Here is an 18,556-nt window from a genome sequence, read left to right as displayed (position 1 = left end):
ATATCAGAACTCCCTGCATACTCTTTTTAACATCTCTTTATTTCCCTTTGATTAATAATTTGGTGAGAAGTATATAAATCCATACCAGCCTGATGGGGCAGCGCTGAAGTCTTTCAGAATCACTGGCCATGACTGCACTGCTGTTTACAGCTCTACCACTACATACAGTCTGTTTGATGGCCAAAAAGTTTCCTTTAAACTGTGACGCAAAGAAAGAAATTTCAGCACAAAAATCTAAGAATCCAACCACAGTTGAGGGCAAGAATCCTGTCACTGGCCACACTGGTGCATGGGCAGACTGGCCAATAACCAAACTGATAGAGCACAGCAGAAGGTTTTAATATATTGGGAAGTATAAAAGACAACAAGGTACTTACTGCAGGAACCAATAACTTTTTCACTTCTTCCACTGCTCTTCTCAATTTAATTTCTGCTCGGTTTTGGGCATCTTCTACTGTGATCAGTACATGCAGGTCTTCATTCAGATGCTCCCAGTTTGGCTTTCCTCTATTTTGTTCCTCCTGGAAGCAAAGTGAAATGTATTAGGAAAACTGTGACTCAGACTATGTCCTAACTTGGGAACAAATGTAAAGCAGCAGGCGAGAAATTAGTTTACAGCCACTTAAGAAAAAAAGGTCCATTAAAAAAAATTACATTACATTTTAAAAACACTACATGTTGTTTGTAGCACTTGTCTTAATAGCATCAGTATCCAAATATTAGGTATGTATATCTTGTCAGACGAATTCAAGTACAACCCCTCTTGAAAGGCCTCCCTTTGTTAAAATGACATTCAGTGGGTGTAGTCCCATAAGGTAAAGGAAGCATGCACATCCATTTTTAGAAAGTCAAATGCTTGGCACAACCAGAAGTGATACTGCCACATATCAATATCACCTGACATCCCTGACCATAGTCAAAGTAGTACTGTATTTATAAGAACATGTGGTAAAGAACCACTGTATAGTCCTAGTCTTCCCCATGTACAAACCATTCACAAGAAGCAAAACACTGAATATCGTATTCAGTGACTGCACCCAACATATTAAAACAGCCTCCTGTTGATTTTTATGAAAATAAAAACTGTTGTGCAGGTGACATACTACTCAACAGATTCCCCTAGAAAGCCGCCTTCATCTACACCCTCAGCAGACAGAAGATGAGACAACTTTCATCTAAACAAGACATGCCTTATTTGATGTGAAGTGATTGGTCTGTGTGGTCACTATTGATCGCTATGGCTTGAATCACGCTCATTACAAATGTCCGCTCTTCCCTAGAGTCCCCATTGCAGGCCATTAGGTGCATTTCCTTTTAGCATGGTTCCTCGGTGAGAGGCTGCAAAATCGGATTTATTTAGGAAACAGCAGAGATTTGAAGTTACAGGTAAGCTTTACTAAACGATACAGTCCAGGAGCTGAATCACAATGTGCACAGTCACAGTTTAATTATTTGCTGCCAAGAGACATGTGTTGGACAGGTTTGCTTACTCAGCTTGTCAAAGTGAAATTTCCAGTATTATTCCTGCATTTCCTCCTTGTCATTTCTTTGTAGAATCGCCGTAATATGGGGCAGATACACTCAAACTAGTGTCACATATATGGAACAGTCTAAGGCTACATGCACACAAACGTTGTTTGTTTCCGTGTCCGTTCCGTTTTTGGTTTTGCGGATAGGATCCATTTAAATGGGTCCGTAAAAAATGAGGACAGCACACCGTGTTCTGTCCGCATCAGTATGTTAGTTCCCCCGCAAAAAAAAATTGTGCAGGTCCTATTTTTTTCTAGTTTGCGGACAAGGATAGGCATTATTACAATGGATCCGCAAAAATAAAAATAAAAAAAATGATGCCATACAGAACGTCATCTTTTTTTTGAGGACCACAAAACACATACGGTCGTGTGCATGTAGCCTTAGTCTGAAGTCACAGGCCTGTTAATAGATTTGGCAGATGTGACCGAATTTGAAAACTATTCCAGCTCAGATATGACGATGAGCAACCGCTTTTATGATGGCCTCCAGGATGTGGCAATTTGTATGTTCATGCATCAACACCTTCAAAGTGCCATAACTTTATTTTTCTGTCTGAATAGTGTTGGGTAGGGGTCTCTTTCTTTTGGGACGGGTTGTATATAATTTCCAGGTACTATTGAGAACATTTTTGTGGTGGAGAAATGGAACAATTCTGCAATTGTTGTGGTTTTGTTTTTTGAGCGTTCACTAAATATGAGAGATGTGCTCTTTATTAAGCAAGTCAAATACAATTATGTCTATAACAAATTTAGAGAAACTTGTTAGTAGGTCATTATATTCTGGGAGACAACTTTTTGGGGGACATTTTTCTGCTGACAGCTGTGTTAGCGCTTGCACAGGATAAATTGATGTTTTTATTGGTACCATTCTTGTGTACGCAAGACTTGTCCACATGGTACATAAAATACACAAGTCTTTGGTGGATTTTGCCATGGAAATAGCACTGGATTCTTTCACCCCCTGCATTGCAAAGGGTGAAAAACCATGGTGGAAATCCACAGCAGAAATTGACATGCTGCAGAGTGCAATCCAGGTCAATGCAGATTTTTCCCTTTGCAGAGTGTAGATGGGATTTGTTAAAATCTCATCCACTTTGCTAGCACTGCACAATGTTGCAGATTACCCGTGGGAGGCAGGAGAAATAAAAAAAATTAAGCGATTCTGCCATTTTTTTTTTAACGGCACTGTGATGTTTAAAGGGTTTCTATCACTTGGTATGACATAATTAGCTCTCAGACTCTAGCGATCTGCTAGTGTCTGCTCTGGCCAACCATCCTACTATAATCACTTGTGGGGCAGCGGTTTTGCTAAAAAACTAACTTTTATAAATATGCTAATGAGCCTCTAGGTGCTATGTGGGCGTCATTAGCACCTAGAGGCTCCGTCTACCTTCATACACAGCCGCCGCCCAGCGCGTCCCTCCAGCCCGCCCATGTCCTCCTCCGTGTGACGCAGCGGACGAGTTCTCGCGCATGCGCCGTGCGCGGCTGTATTCGGCGCATTTGAGATCTCAGCTCGGAGCGGTCAGACATTTAATGCGCATGCGCGGCTGTATTCGGCGCATGCGCATTGAATGTCTGACCGCTCCGAGCTGAGATCTCAAATGCGCCGAATACAGCCGCGCAAGGCGCATGCGCGAGAACTCGTCCGCTGCGTCACACGGAGGAGGACATGGGCGGGCTGGAGGGACGCGCTGGGCGGCAGCTGTGTATGAAGGTAGACGGAGCATCTAGGTGCTAATGACGCCCACATAGCACCTAGAGGCTCATTAGCATATTTATAAAAGTTAGTTTTTTAGCAAAACCGCTGCCCCACAAGTGATTATAGTAGGATGGTTGGCCAGAGCAGACACTAGCAGATCGCTAGTGTCTGACAGCTAATTATGTCATACGAAGTGATAGAAACCCTTTAAGTAACATTATAACGTTATGCAGCAATAACAATGATGTGTATTTATTTTTTTATTTTCTCACATTTTAATTTAGCCCCACTAGGGGACTTGACCATATATGAGCGACTGCTCCTATAATACACAGCAATATTTGACTACTGCAGAGTATTACAGTCAGGTCCATAAATATTGGGACATCGACACAATTCTAACATTTTTGGCTCTATACACCACCACAATGGATTTGAAATGAAACGAACAAGATGTGCTTTAACTGCAGACTGTCAGCTTTAATTTGAGGGTATTTACATCCAATAGAAAAAAAGGAGGGGTGGTCCCTAGAAGGAAAAGGTGCACAAGCACCCCTCCGGGGAGTACTGCTCTGTAAAGCGGAAATATGTAAGAAAAGGGGCAGTAACGTATTAAAACCTATAGTTTATTAGGATGATTAATAACTGGGAATAAAGAGCCCCTACCAGACAAACCACATAAACATAAACAAACAATGGCAAGGGACCTAGTCAAATAGGTCACCTGTAGGTCAGATCCACTTTGGCCCTTAAGATGGCGCAAAAGTGTAAATGACCAGAAACATACACTGTGTTGAAACCACGGCGGTGTGCCTGAGGTCTAATAATATGCCATTAGGCAAAAGTAACAGGGTAGATCTTACCGGTGATGGACGCCTGGACCGTGTAGTCCAATGCTCGGTATTTACATCCAAATCAGGTGAACGGTGTAGGAATTACAACAGTTTGCATATGTGCCTCCCACTTGTTAAGGGACAAAAAGTAATGAGACAATTGGTTTCTCAGCTGTTCCATGACCAGGTGTGTTTTATTTCCTCATTATCCCAATTACAATGAGCAGATAAAAGGTCCAGAGTTCATTTCAAGTCTATTTGCATTTGGAATCTATTGCTGTCAACTCTCAAGATGAGATCCAAAGAGCTGTCACTATCAGTGAAGCAAGCCATCATTAGGCTAAAAAAACAAAACAAACCCATCAGAGAGATAGCAAAAACATTAGGCGTGGCCAAATCAACTGTTTGGAACATTCTTAAAAAGAAGGAACGCACCGGTGAGCTCAGAAACACTAAAAGACCCGGAAGACCACAGAAAACAACTGTGGAGGATGACCAAATAATTCTTTCCCTGGTGAAAAAAAAAAACACCCTTCACAACAGTTGGCCAGATCAAGAACACTCTTCAGGAGGTAGGTGTATGTGTGTCAAAGTCAACAATCAAGAGAAGACCTGTGTCTTCTAAACTGTGTAAAGTAATTTACACTGAAGAGGACAGTATACTACTACAGAGGGATCTGGATAGATTGGAGGCTTGGGCAGATAAGTGGCAGATGAGGTTTAACACTGACAAATGTAAAGTTATGCACATGGGAAGGAATAATGCAAGTCACCCGTACATACTAAATGGTAAAACACTCGGTAACACTGACATGGAAAGGATCTAGGAATTTTAATAAACAGCAAACTAAGCTGAAAAAACCAGTGTCAGGCAGCTGCTGCCAAGGCCAATAAGATAATGGGTTGCATCAGAAGGGGCATAGATGCCCGTGATAAGAACATAGCCCTACCACTTTACAAATCGCTAGTCAGACCACACATGGAGTACTGTGTACAGTTCTGGGCTGCTGTAAACAAGGCAGACATAGCAGAGCTGGAGAAGGTCCAGAGGAGGGCAACTAAAGTAATAACTGGAATGGGGCAACTACAGTACCCTAAAAGATTATCAAAATTAGGGCTATTCACTTTAGAAAAAAGACGACTGAGGGGAGATCTAATTAATATGTATAAATATATCAGGGGTCAGTACAGAGATCTATCCCATCATCTATTTATCCCCAGGACTGTGACTGACGAGGGGACATCCTCTGCGTCTGGAGGAAAGAACGTTTGTACACAAACATAGAAAAGGATTCTTTACGGTAAGAGCAGTGAGACTATGGAACTCTCTACCTGAGGAGGTGGTGATGGGGAGTACAATAAAGGAATTCAAGAGGGGCCTGGATGTATTTCTGAAGTGTAATAATATTACAGACTATAGCTACTAGAGAGGGGTCGTTGATCCAGGGAGTTATTCTGATTGCCTGATTGGAGTCGGGAAGGAATTTTTTATTCCCTTAAAGTGGGGAAAATTGGCTTCTACCTCACAGGGTTTTTTTTTTGCCTTCCTCTGGATCAACTTGCAGGATAACAGGCCGAACTGGATGGACAGATGTCTTTTTTCGGCCTTATGTACTATGTTGCTATGTTACCTCACCAAAGTGAATACAGAGGGTTCACCACAAGATGTAAACAACTGGTGAGCCTCAAAAACAGGAAGGCCAGATTAGAGTTTGCCAAACGACATCTAAGGCTACTTTCACACCTGCGTTCAGGTGTCCGCTCGTGAGCTCCGTTTGAAGGGGCTCACGAGCGGTCCTGAACGCAGCCGTCCGGCCCCAATGCATTCTCAGTGGAGGCGGATCCACTGAGAATGCATCCGCCTGCCAGCGCTCAGTGAGCGGACACCTGAACGCTGCTTGCAGCGTTCGGGTGTCCGCCTGGCCGTGCGGAGGCGAGCGGATCCGTCCAGACTTATAATGGAAGTCAATGGGGACGGATCCGCTTGAAGATGACACCATATGGCTCAATCTTCAAGCGGATCCGTTCCCCATTGACTTTCAATGTAAAGTCTGAACGGATCCGCTCAGGCTACTTTCAGACTTAGAAAATTTTCTAAGTTATAATGCAGACGGATCCGTTCTGAACGGATGCAAACGTCTGCATTATAGGAGCGGATCCGTCTGATGAAACATCAGACGGATCCGCTCCGAACGCTAGTGTGAAAGTAGCCTAAAGAAGCCTTCACAATTCTGGAACATCATCCTATGGTGATGGGAAGAGAAGAGTATGGGAAGAGTGATGGGAAGAGAAGAGTATGGAGAAGGAAAGGAACTGCTCATGATCCTAAGCATACAATCTCATCAGTGAAGCATGGTGGTGGTAGTGTCATGGCGTGGGCATGTGTGGCTGCCAATGGAACTGGTTCTCTTGTATTTATTGATGATGTGACTGCTGACAAAAGCAGCAGGATGAATTCTGAAGTGTTTCGGGCAATATTATCTGCTCATATACAGCCAAATGCTTCAGAACTCATTGGACGGCGCTTCATAGTGCAGATGGACAATGACCCAAAGCATACTGCAAAAGGAACCAAAGAGTTTTTTTTAAGGGAAAGAAGTGGAATGTTATGCAATGGCCAAGTCAATCACCTGACCTGAATCCGATTGAGCATGCATTTCACTTGCTGAAGACAAAACTGAAGGGAAAATGCACCAAGAACAGGCAGGAACTGATGACAGTTGCAGTAGAGGCCTGGCAGAGCATCACCAGGGATGAAACCCAGCGTCTGGTGATGTCTATGCGTTCCAGACTTCAGGCTGTAATTGACTGCAAAGGATTTGCAACCAAGTATTAAAAAGTGAAAGTTTGATTTATGATTATTCTGTCCCATTACTTTTGGTTCCTTAACAAGTGGGAGGCACATATGCCAACTGTTGTAATTCCTACACCGTTCACCTGATTTGGATGTAAATACCCTCAAATTAAAGCTGACAGTCTGCAGTTAAAGCACATCTTGTTTGTTTTATTTCAAATCCATTGTGGTGGTGTACAGAGACAAAAATGTTAGAATTGTGTAGATGTCCCAATATTTATGGACCTGACTATGTATATTTGTACTTGCCTCTTCAATGGCCTAAAAGGTGTACTAACTCACTGGCACCTCATAAAAGGGAAATGGGGTGACAAAGATCCCTTTCCATCTGTCTAATAAGTAGGATACCATGGGCATCTAACAGGTTACATAGCAGAGATCAACTATCTCCTACTGAGATAGCTGTAGAATACAGCTGGCATACACAAGTGATCAGACGGGCACAGCTCACTTTGACGTAATTACTTCCTTTAAATGATCACTAACTTTTCACAGAACTCTGCATAAATCAATAGAAGAAACTGCTTGCCGGATCACTCTGCCGCAAGTGTGAAAGTAGCCTTAGCTGTACAAAAATGGTGAACTGCTTACAATTAACCAGGTTCAATCCAAATGTGTGATAAGCCGAAAGACAATCAGAGACAAGTCCCGCTTTCAATTAACTGGTTGTGAAACCGGTGTGAAGTTGGCACCCCATGTTCTTAAATTTCAAAAAGAAATACACCATTCGTTTGTGCTGCGTTTGTGCTGGTTTGTGCCGCAATAATGAGTGTTTGTGCCGGTTCGGTTCCTGAGATATTGCGCGTTAGATTTTTATGATGAAGCCCCGCCCACTTTCCACCCCATGTTCTTAAATGTCAAAAAGAAATACCGTATTTATCGGCGTATAACACGCACTGGCGTATAACACGCACCCTTCATTTTAAGGGAAATTCCACAGATCCCCCTCATAACAGTGTCCATTTCAAATTGTACTGCTATGGGGTGGGGGGGATCTGTGGATGGAACTGTTATGGGGGGGGGGATCTGTGGATGACACTGCTATATGTCATCCACAGATCCCCCTCATAACAGTGTCCCCCAATACACCGGGCCTCTGCTCACCGAAGTATTTATAAACGTGAATCCTTATCCTGTTATTAAGCTGCCCTCTCCCATTTTCCCATGTTCCCCTGTATCCCCACAGCACTTACGATTCACACGCTTCCATAGCAGGCAGAGCGGATGGCACCAGTAACGTCACTCACTGACGTTGCGCGTCTGCTCCGCCTGCTTCATTCATAAAGGGGGCGGAGCAGGCGCTCAACGTCAGTGAGTGACGTTACTGCTGCCGTCCGCTCTGCCTGCTATTGAAGCTTAAGTAAGTGCTATGGGGATACAGGGGGGACATGGGAACATGGGAGAGGGCAGCTTAATAACAGGATAAGGATTCACGTTTATAAATACTTTGGTGAGCGGCGGGGCCCGGTGTAAGAGTACAGTGACTGCACCGGGCCCCGCCCCTAGTTACGGACTCCAGCCCCTCCTCTCTCCCGGCTCATACAGCGCAATGAATATCGGCGTATAACACGCATACATGATTTGCCCCCTATTTTCAGGGGGAAAAAGTGTGTGTTATACGCCGATAAATACGGTACACTATTTGTTTGTGCTGCGTTTGTGCTACAAAAATGAACGTTTGCACCACTTTGGTTTCCGAGATATTGCGCGCTTGATTTGCTGAAACCCCTCCCACTTTCCACCCCATGTTTTTACATTTCTAAAAGAAATACACCATTCGTGTAGGTTTAGGATAAGTTCGCAAACACCCATCCCCCCACACACACGCACACCAAATAAAGTTTATCACGCACACACACACTCCCCTATGGCCCACCGGATGTTCTCGGCTGAGGAGGCATACGCCCAGCTTGCCTCCAAGTCCGAGAGCCCCAGTGAGGACGAGGATGACCCCACTTTCCTTTTATCATCTGCGTCCTCCTCATCATCTAGCGATGATGAGACCCCAAGGCGGTGGAGACACCGCCAGGCGGAGCAAGGGGGCCGCCATGCTAGGGACCCTGTGGCCCACACTAGTACGAGAAGCTCTGGGGCTCGTACTAGTTTTCCGGCCCACCAGTTAAGTCCACCGGAGCCCCCTACCGGTGAACTTATCTGGTATACCCCAGAGCATTTTGAGCCTGTGATTCCTGATTTTGTAGGCCAACCAGGAATCCAGATTTCCACAGTGGGCTTCACTGAATACGACTACTTTAGTCTTTTTTTCAGTGACCACTTTGTGACTCTGATGTTGGAGCAGACGAACCTGTACGCCCAACAGTTCATTGCTCAACACCCGGGCTCCTTTTTGGCTAGGCCCGGTGGCTGTGCAGCCAAGATGAGGACGTTTTGGGGCCTCGTGCTGCATATGGGCATAGTCAAGAAACCTAGTGTCAGGCATTACTGGAGTGGGGACGTCCTGTACCAGATCCCACTTTACAGTACGGCCATGACACGTACCCGGTTTGAGGCCATCTGGAAATGCCTGCAGATAATGCAGCATGTCCCCCCCCAAGGTGATCCTGCCTATGACCGCCTGTACAAAATCAGGCCGGTCTTCGATCACTTTGGGGCCAAATTTGTACAGGCCTATGTAACTGGAAGGGAGGTCGCGGTTGATAAGTCTCTCATTGCTTTCAAGGGGAGACTCATTTTCCGTCCAGTATGTTCCCTCTAAGCGGGCGAGGTATGGCGTGAAGCTGTACAAACTTTGCGAGAGTACCTCAGTGTACACTTACAAGTTTCATGTGTACGAGGGGCGAGATTCCCGTATTCAACCCCCAGAATGTCCCCCCACTCTGGGTGTTAGCGGGAAACTTGATTGGGAACTTATGCACCCACTGCTAGATAAGGGTTACCATCTGTAACGTGGATAACTTTTATACTAGTATCCCCTTGTTCCAGTCCCTCGCCACCAGATCCACGTCCGCTTGTGGGACCGTGTGAAAAAATCAACGCAGCCTCCCTACCCACCCCCTCCAGGTACCTGTCCCCAGGAGGTGCGACCCGTGCCCTTACCAGTGGAAACCTGTTGCTGGCCAGATTTAAGGAAAAGAGGGATGTCCTTGTACTGTCCACAATTCACAGTAACGACAATCACCCCTGTCCCTGTGCGAGGTACTGCGGCAACGGTCCTCAAGCCCGATTGCATCGTCGACTGCAAATCGGTATATGGGAGGAGTTTATCTATCTGATCAAGTCCTTAAGCCATATAACGCCATGCGCAAAACCCGGACATGGTACAAAAAAGTTGTGGTCTGCTTGGTGAAGGTTGCCTTGTACAACTCTTTTGTGCTGTCCCGGAGCGCTGGCAACACAGGAACATTCCTTCAGTTCTATGAGGCAGTCCTCAAGAACCTGATCTTTTCTGACCGGGAAAGAGCAGGCCGGAGTACCTCGGGAACTGGAGGCGCCCGGATCGTCCCTGGCCAACACTTTCCAGGTGTGGTCCCCCATACTGAAAAGAAGAGACGGACACAAAAAAGGTGCAGAGTATGTCACAGGAAGGGGATACGGAAGGACACCACTACTCAGTGTGACACATGCCCCGATCATCCGGGCCTCTGCATTATTGGTTGCTTCAGGGAGTACCACGCTTCCATGGGGTACAAAATTTATGTTCCCCTTCCCCAATTTAGCCACTGACAATCGGATAAAAAACTATGGTTCTCAGACTTGACACTAAAACTAAAAACATATTTTTTCAAAAATATTTTTTTTAACTAAAATAAATAAAAAAAGTAGACATATTAGGGATCGCCGCGTCCGTAAGAATCTGCGGTATAAAAATACCCCATGACCTAACCCCTCAGATGAACACGGTCAAAAAATAAAATAAAAACTGTGCAAAAAAAAGTTTTTTTTGTCACCTTACATCACCGTTGCACCGTTTTTCTTTTCTTTTTTGACCATGTTCATCTGAGGGGTTAGGTCATGGGGTATTTTTATAGAGCAGATTCTTACAGACGCGACGATACCCTATATGCCAACTTTTTTTATTTTATTTTAACTTAATATTTTTGAAATCTTTTTTTTTTTCCCGTTTTAGTGTCTCAAGTCTTAGAACCATAGTTTTTTATCCGATTGTCAGTGGCTAAATTGGGGAAGGGGAACATAAATTTAGTACTCCATGAAAGTGTGGTACTCCCTGAAGCAACCAATAATGCAGAGGCCCAGATGATCGGGGCACGTGTCACACTGAGTAGTGGTGTCCTTCCGTATCCCCTTCCTGTGATACACTCTGCACCTTTTTTGGGTCCGTCCCTTATTTCCAGTATGGGGGACCACACCTGGAAAGTGTTGGCCAGGGACTATCCGGGCGCCTCCAGTTCCCGAGATACTCCGGCCTGCTCTTTCCCGGTCAGAAAAGATCAGGTTCTTGAGGACTGCCTCATAGAACTGAAGGAATGTCCCTGTGTTGCCAGCGCTCCGGGACAGCACAAAAGAGTTGTACAAGGCAACCTGCACCAAGCAGACCCCAACTTTTTTGTACCATGCCCGGGTTTTGCGCATGGCGTTTTTATGGCTTGAGGACTTGATCAGATAGATAAACTCCTCCCATATACCGATTGCAGTCGACGATGCAATACGGCTTGAGGACCGTTGCCGCGGTACCTCGCACAGGGACAGGGGTGATGCAGTTACCGTGAATTGTGGACAGTACAAGGACATCCCTCTTGTACTTATATCTGACCAGCAACAGGTTTTCACTGGTAAGGGCACGGGTCGCACCCCTGGGGATAGGTACCTGGAGGGGATGGGTAGGGAGGCTGCGTTGATTTTTCCCGCACGGTCCCACAAGCAGACGTGGATCTGGCGGCGAGGGACTGGAACAAGGGGATACTAGTAAAAAAGTTATCCACGTACAGGTGGTAACCCTTATCTAGCAGTGGTTGCATAAGGTCCCACACAAGTTTCCCGCTAACACCCAGAGTGGGGGGACATTCTGGGGGTTGAATACGGGAATCTCGCCCCTCGTACACACGAAACTTGTAAGTGTACCCCGAGGTACTCTCGCAAAGTTTGTACATCTTCACGCCATACCTCGCCCGCTTAGAGGGAACATACTGGATGGAAAATGAGTCTCCCCTTGAAAGCAATGAGAGACTTATCAACTGCGACCTCCCTTCCAGGTACATAGGCCTGCAAGAATTTGGCCCCAAAGTGATCGATGACCGGCCTGATTTTGTACAGGCGGTCATAGGCAGGATCACCTTGGGGGGACATGCTGCATTATCTGCATAATGCAGGCATTTCTGGATGACAAACGTGTCATGGCTGTACTGTAAAGTGGGGTCTGGTAGAGGACGTCCCCACTCCAGTAATGCCTGACACTAGGTTTCTTGACTAGGCCCATATACAGCACGAGGCCCCAAAACGTCCTCATCTTGGCTGCACAGACCGGAGTCCAGCCACCGGGCCTAGCCAAAAAGGAGCCCGGGTGTTGAGCAAGGAACTGTTGGGCGTACAGGTTCGTCTGCGCCAACATCAGATTCACGAAGTGGTCACTGAAAAAAAGACTAAAGTAGTCGTATTCAGTGAAGCCCACTGTGGAAATCTGGATTCCTGGTTGGCCTACAAAATCAGGAATAACGGACTCAAAACGCTCTGGGGTATACCAGACAAGTTCACTGGTAGGGGGCTCCGGTAGACTTAACTGGTGGGTCGGAAAACTAATACGAGCCCCAGGGTCCCTAGCATCTCGGTCCCCTTACTCCGCACGGGGGGTCTCCGCCGCCTTGGGGTTTCATCATCATCGCTAGATGAGGAAGAGGACGCGGATGACAAAAGGAAAGTGGGGTCATCCTCGTCCTCACTGGGGCTCTCGGACTCGGAGGCAAGCTGGGCGTATGCCTCCTCAGCCGAGAACATCCGGCGGGCCATAGGGGAGTGTGGGTGCGCGCATGATAAACTTTATTTGGTGTGCGTGTGTGTGGGGGGACGGGTGTTCGCGAACTTATCCTAAACCTAACAGACAAAAAAATAAAAAAATTTTAAAAAAAGGCCCAAATTTTTTTTTAAATAAAAAAAAAATTAAAAATTCAAACTCGCTGATCAACCATCCAAAGTTGATCAGCAGTGGGGTGTGCGATGGGCTAACAGTGGCCAGACGCTAAGAGTCCCGGCCACAGTCAGCGTACGCAAAAAAAAAAAAATATGCTTGTGCCCCAAAAAAAGTTGTGGGGGGGGGGGGGGAGCAAGCTACAGCACACCTGGGGGGGTCTAGGGTCAGGTTTAAAAACATGGGGTGGAAAGTGTGCGGGGTCTCAGCAAATCAAGCGCGCAATATCTCGGAAACCAAAGCGGCGCAAACGTTCATTTTTGCAGCACAAACGAATGGTGTATTTCTTTTTGAAATTTAAAAACATGGGGTGTAAAGTGGGCGGGGCTTCATAAGAATTAAAACGTGCAATATCTCAGGAACCGAACTGGCACAAACATTCATTTTTGCCGCACAAACGCTCATTTTTGCAGCACAAACGAATGGTGTATTTCTTTTTGAAACTTAAGAACATGGGGTGCCATCTTCATTGTCCAGGAGGGCTTATTTAGACTCATACTAGGGAGGTGTGTTTTTGTTGATGGTGCCATACGTAGCACATTACAGAAATATTGCTTTGCATCTGGGAAAGAATATGTATATAATACTGTACCCAATAGAAAATAGCACAATTTTCCAGTCATCCTCATACAGAACTGGACAAAAATAAAACCTGTATGAAATCACTGGTTTAAGGTTCAGTAAGGTCCAATATATTAGTCTGGATGGCACTGAACAAATCTCTATCCGGTCATGTAAATAAGGTGAAATGTATGGTAGTATTATAATGAAATCAAATATGACAATATTTACACCACCTATGTTTGGGCTACATTGCCTACACTTGGGTAAATGCCCCCCAAACTAACTTTTAAGCCAAATGCTTGTCCAACCAATTGCTACTGATACCAACTCCCCCAAAATCTGTTCAAATCTAATACTGTCTCACTTAAAAGGAATCTCATGTTGGACAAGGTTTCTGAGGCGAAGACCGCATGTTATAGAGCAGGAGGAGCTGAGCAGATTGATATACAATAAATGTAGGAAAAGATTTAGTATAATCTGTAAATTATTTATGTGAATTCCAGCTCATTCTGGGTTGTGAAGTCAAGGAGGTGGCCCTATTAGTGACTGACAGCTTTCCATCAATGACTGTGCACACAGAGATGGCTGTCAATCACTGATAGGACCGCCTCCTTAACTTAAAAGCCAAGAATAAGGAGACATTTAAAGAAATAATTATAAATTATACTGAGTCTTTTCCCATAAAACGAAATAAATCTGCTCAGCTCTTCCTGCTCTATAACATGCTCCCTGCCGATTAATTCAAATTTTTATGGTGAAAGGTTTCTTTTAAATATGATTCACTTTCCTTTGCCCGAGTTCTAGGTGCAAGCAAGCAGCTAAGGTTCTCTGGGCATGGAATGTGTACAAAATGCCCTGTATGATCTAGCACAACCTTGAATGTCAATGTAAAGCACATTTGTAGAACTTGAGAGCTGAGTGGATCAAAAAAGACAAATATTATGAATGCTGCAGTGGTAGCGAGGAAACTTACATTAACTAAAACATTGTTTGATGGTGCGTAAGAAGGACTGAATAGTCAGAAGTTACAACTTTGAAGTCTTCTCAAATTGCTCCTTCAAAAACATAACTAGGAAGTGGAACAGATAACCCATTTGAGCCTTTTAGTTAGAAAGTTTCAATCAAAAAGCTCAGCGCACATAGAAGAACTGCAGGTAAATTCCCAGAATAACTCAATGACATAGGCAAATACGATCAACACTTGCAGGTAATTCCTTGCACATAAGGGAATATTGCTGAATTATTAACCTAATTAATGCAAATTAAGAAGGGAGTAGTGCTCGCTAATTGTCTGCCAGTGTGAGGTGTCCGGCACAGGGGACCATACATCATGGAGAATATGTACAACTGAAAAAGTGCTCTATTCAGAGCTCATCATGTAGATATAGATTCATTCCTACCCGATGTACACCATACCAGCCTCCCAGCAAAACTCCTCCCAAACAATCCTGCCGCCAGCGTGATTCTCCTTTCTTCAGCCTCAGTATTTGGCGCTCTTGCTTTTTATTGGTGAACCATTGACTTTACATGTTGGAGGCAGGTAAATTGATTTGCTTACTGTAGTCTATTGAATGCCAGATTTGCTAATGTAGCCTCATATTTTATCTACACATGTACATTTGTGCATGAATGTTTGCACATGCTCTCCATCATAGCCTTCAGCTTACATAAAAATTAGGATCCTGTGGTCTGTTACTCCATGGTATAAGTGATACAGGAAGTGTAAGCCATTGGTCTGCGCTGGAAATAGGTTTGGAATGACACACCAATTATGTAATTGAACAGCGGCAGCAATTTTGTGTAACACTTGGTGTCAGAACACAGATTGTCCTAACCCCCGCTGATACACCGTTTCAATTGTGCATTTATAGCCAGGGAAATTAGCAAAGACTTTTGCTCCTACTGTGCCTCTAATAGCAAGAGTTCACACCGAGGAATCTGTGTAGCAAAGAATGCCCAGGAAAGAAAAGCTGGGAAAGTTTGCAAATACATTACGGTGTGACATGGCTACTGTGAAGTACCTGATCGAGCAAAACATTAGGGAATGAATCAAAGCTCCATGAAGCCGATGGACAGGTAACTTAATGAAATATATATAATTTATAATCATAAATGGATCAAGGGAATGTGGCCTTCCCATCTATAAAATATGGCCATGACATCCCTCTGTTATATTTGTACAGTTGTGTCTTCACCCAGTGATAACAGAAATGGGTAAGAGTAGCTGGACCCATCAGCTGGTCTCCCGATCAGCTTCTGAGTCAACCACTTTTAGAGGCATTATTTAAGCCTAGAAACGGACATCAAAGAAATATTCAGAATAATGATACAGCATTATAAAACATGGCTGGAATCTATCAGAAGAACCCTGGCCATTTCCAGTTGCTCTACCTATCCATCTAGCATGACTGTTAATGCCCAAAATAGCCAACTGCCGAACCAACTGGTCAAGGGCGAAAGGATGAAAGATAATTAGTAGCAGCGATGTATGGATATGGAAGTACTCAGATTGTTTTAATCAGGTATCTGATAATACACAAATTGGAGTAATCCAGCTATTATCCCATAGAAAATTAATTATAATGTAGAATGTAAAAGGGGTGTTCCTATCTGGATACTCATGGAACCCCGTCACATAAAGCAGTGAGCGCTTGGCTCTCTCCATTAACTGCTATCGGACTTCCAAAAATAGCCAAGTCCAATAGAAGTGAATGGAAGGATCAGCATATGTGCTACCTGCTCTCCATTCACGGCAGTGTGCAATGGGGTCCCGTTCTTCAGAAGTAGAACATTTATGGCATGACAAAGATATTATTTGGGGATATAATCCTGCAGTTTCTCTGCCCTCGTGAGTTTTAAATGCTCATCTATGAACAGCTAATAATCCAGATGATCTGATAATTCGGCACCTACTAGGCCCAACTTCCACTGGATGAAGTTGATTTTACTTTATGCAATATTCTCATTCCAGGGAGTGAAAACAAGAGTTGTTTGGCTGCTTTCCTGAACAACCCATATAAATCGTTTCTACACTTTATCGCTCCTCTCCCACCCATTGTGTGTGCTGGTCCCAAAGCGGATACATAAATAGAAGACAACTGGTGTTATAACAGAAGCAGCAAACAAGAATGTGAAGTAAATAGTTCAACCTGTGCCATCTTTCATTAGTATTCACCATAAGTTACAGTGAGAGCTACAGAGCAAGATTGATGCTTTCTTTAAATGTTATCCATTTTATTTTAATCTTTATAGTGTATAACCCTGACCCGAGGATTCATCTGCATCTGTCAAAACTGTAGTCATCACTCAGGGATACAAGACTAAAATCAAAAACGGCACACCACTGAAAAAAAGAAGTTCCTTCTAAAAGCTGGAGAAGAATTATAAAACAAAGGAAAATTTATTGTCTGGATCTGAGCAGAACTTCTTCATCCATGTTAACTGTTCATATTCACCCAGGATGATGGCTGCAAGGATATGAAAATCACTGCTTAGAGTAGAAAGGCTTTATGACATAACTCTTTACTATTACACAAACATCTAGATCACACTACACTGCTGAGAAATGAGTGCCATGCCTTTGATGATCCTATAAGGAGAAGCATTAGACTGTAGATCGCCATCATGGCTCCCTTTGTCTGTCTACCACCATGATTAGCAGGATGAGACCACTGACCACACATGCCAAAAGATGCATTCCCCAAGGCTCTCAGGGATCAAGAAATTCCTCGACATTACATCACTTGTACTAACATGAGACCTTAGGTGGGAGGTCTATCTTATAGATGCAATAGGTAATATTACTACTTGGCATTTTTCAAATAAATACTCACCTGCACATGACATATATAAGTGTGCAATAGGCTGTCTGCACACATATCCCTTGTTGGTATCATGGGTAAAAGGGGTGATTTATTAGAGTTTTTAAAAAAAGGTTGATTATTGACTTTAGGGCCAAAAGTGGCAGTATTTCTGAAATTGTGCCGTTTGTGTACTGTTCGAATGCTGCTGTGGTGAAAGTGTATCGCGAATGGACAAATGACACCATGGAAACTGCGAAGCGCTACATGCCGTTGATGTAAGAGATGAAAGTCAGCTACAATGGTGCACATTGCCCAGTGTACACATACATCCATACATGCCAATGGGGCGGATAGGATCTTATAGCATGACAATATGAAATGTCACACGGCTATAAATGCCCAACACCGGTTGGAAGAGCATGACCAAGCTTTTTAAGTACTACCTTGGCCCCATTATTCCCCAGACTTGAACCCAACTGAGCATCTGTAGGACTAGCTCAATCGTCGTGTTCACTCTATGGATCTTTCCCCACACATCCTCTGGTAGCTGTGGGATGCACTGAAGTCAGCATGGTTCCGGATACCTGTGACAACCTCCCAGGACCTTAATGAGTCACTCCCAGCCCATCTAGCTACTCTTCGTGCTGCACATGGTGGTTACTCTGGAAATTAGCTGGTGGTGATTATAATGTGATTCGACTGTGTATTAGGGCACACTACATGTATCCACATACAATATCTATCCACTCGTGGACCATGCAGACTGGTAGAACAAGAGCTTTGTATATTCTCTGCTCCCAACTACTAAGACAATTACTTACGACATGAAACAGTTTTTTTTTTTTAGTTTCCATTGTAACAAAATATTACTGACCAAATTTATTACAGCTGGGAAACACATAAGCCATTATGATACTGCAGGGTGTATCTCCTCATGAGACTACATCAATTATGAAGTGTGCTTCAGCTTTGTTAAAATGCTACATGAAGATCCCTCGGAGATGTACTTAACCTACATGATAGTAGAGAGAGGGGGCTTCTGAAAGATAAAGAAATGTGTGAAAAGGCTACCCGCTGAAATATAGCAATTCTGAGCTCTGAATTGCTGCAAGTGAATTGCCGCCACATGATATCACGATGTAGCCACAATAAGAGAAAATTAATTACT

The 18,556-nt window shown here is 44.1% G+C and overlaps 1 protein-coding gene across 5 annotated transcripts in view; it reads right to left on the bottom strand.

Annotated features, from left to right (window-relative positions):
* The window catches only part of QKI (QKI, KH domain containing RNA binding), a 188,080-nt gene that overhangs the window by 53,985 nt on the left and 115,539 nt on the right, over window positions 1-18,556 (bottom strand). For all 5 annotated transcript variants that reach the window (XR_005778434.1, XM_040429286.1, XM_040429287.1 and 2 more), the window contains exon 4: window positions 378-521. Coding sequence is in view for 4 of the 5 variants with exons in the window: in XM_040429286.1 (XP_040285220.1) it covers window positions 378-521 (144 nt within the window). In the remaining variant the exon portion in view is untranslated. The remainder of the gene's footprint in view (window positions 1-377; window positions 522-18,556) is intronic.

This window comes from Bufo bufo, chromosome 4 (genome assembly GCF_905171765.1).
Source record: "Bufo bufo chromosome 4, aBufBuf1.1, whole genome shotgun sequence".
In the NCBI taxonomy this organism is placed as follows: domain Eukaryota; kingdom Metazoa; phylum Chordata; class Amphibia; order Anura; family Bufonidae; genus Bufo; species Bufo bufo.
The sequence above is the reverse complement of the archived record's forward strand: the minus strand, read 5'-3'. Positions and strand labels throughout refer to the sequence as shown.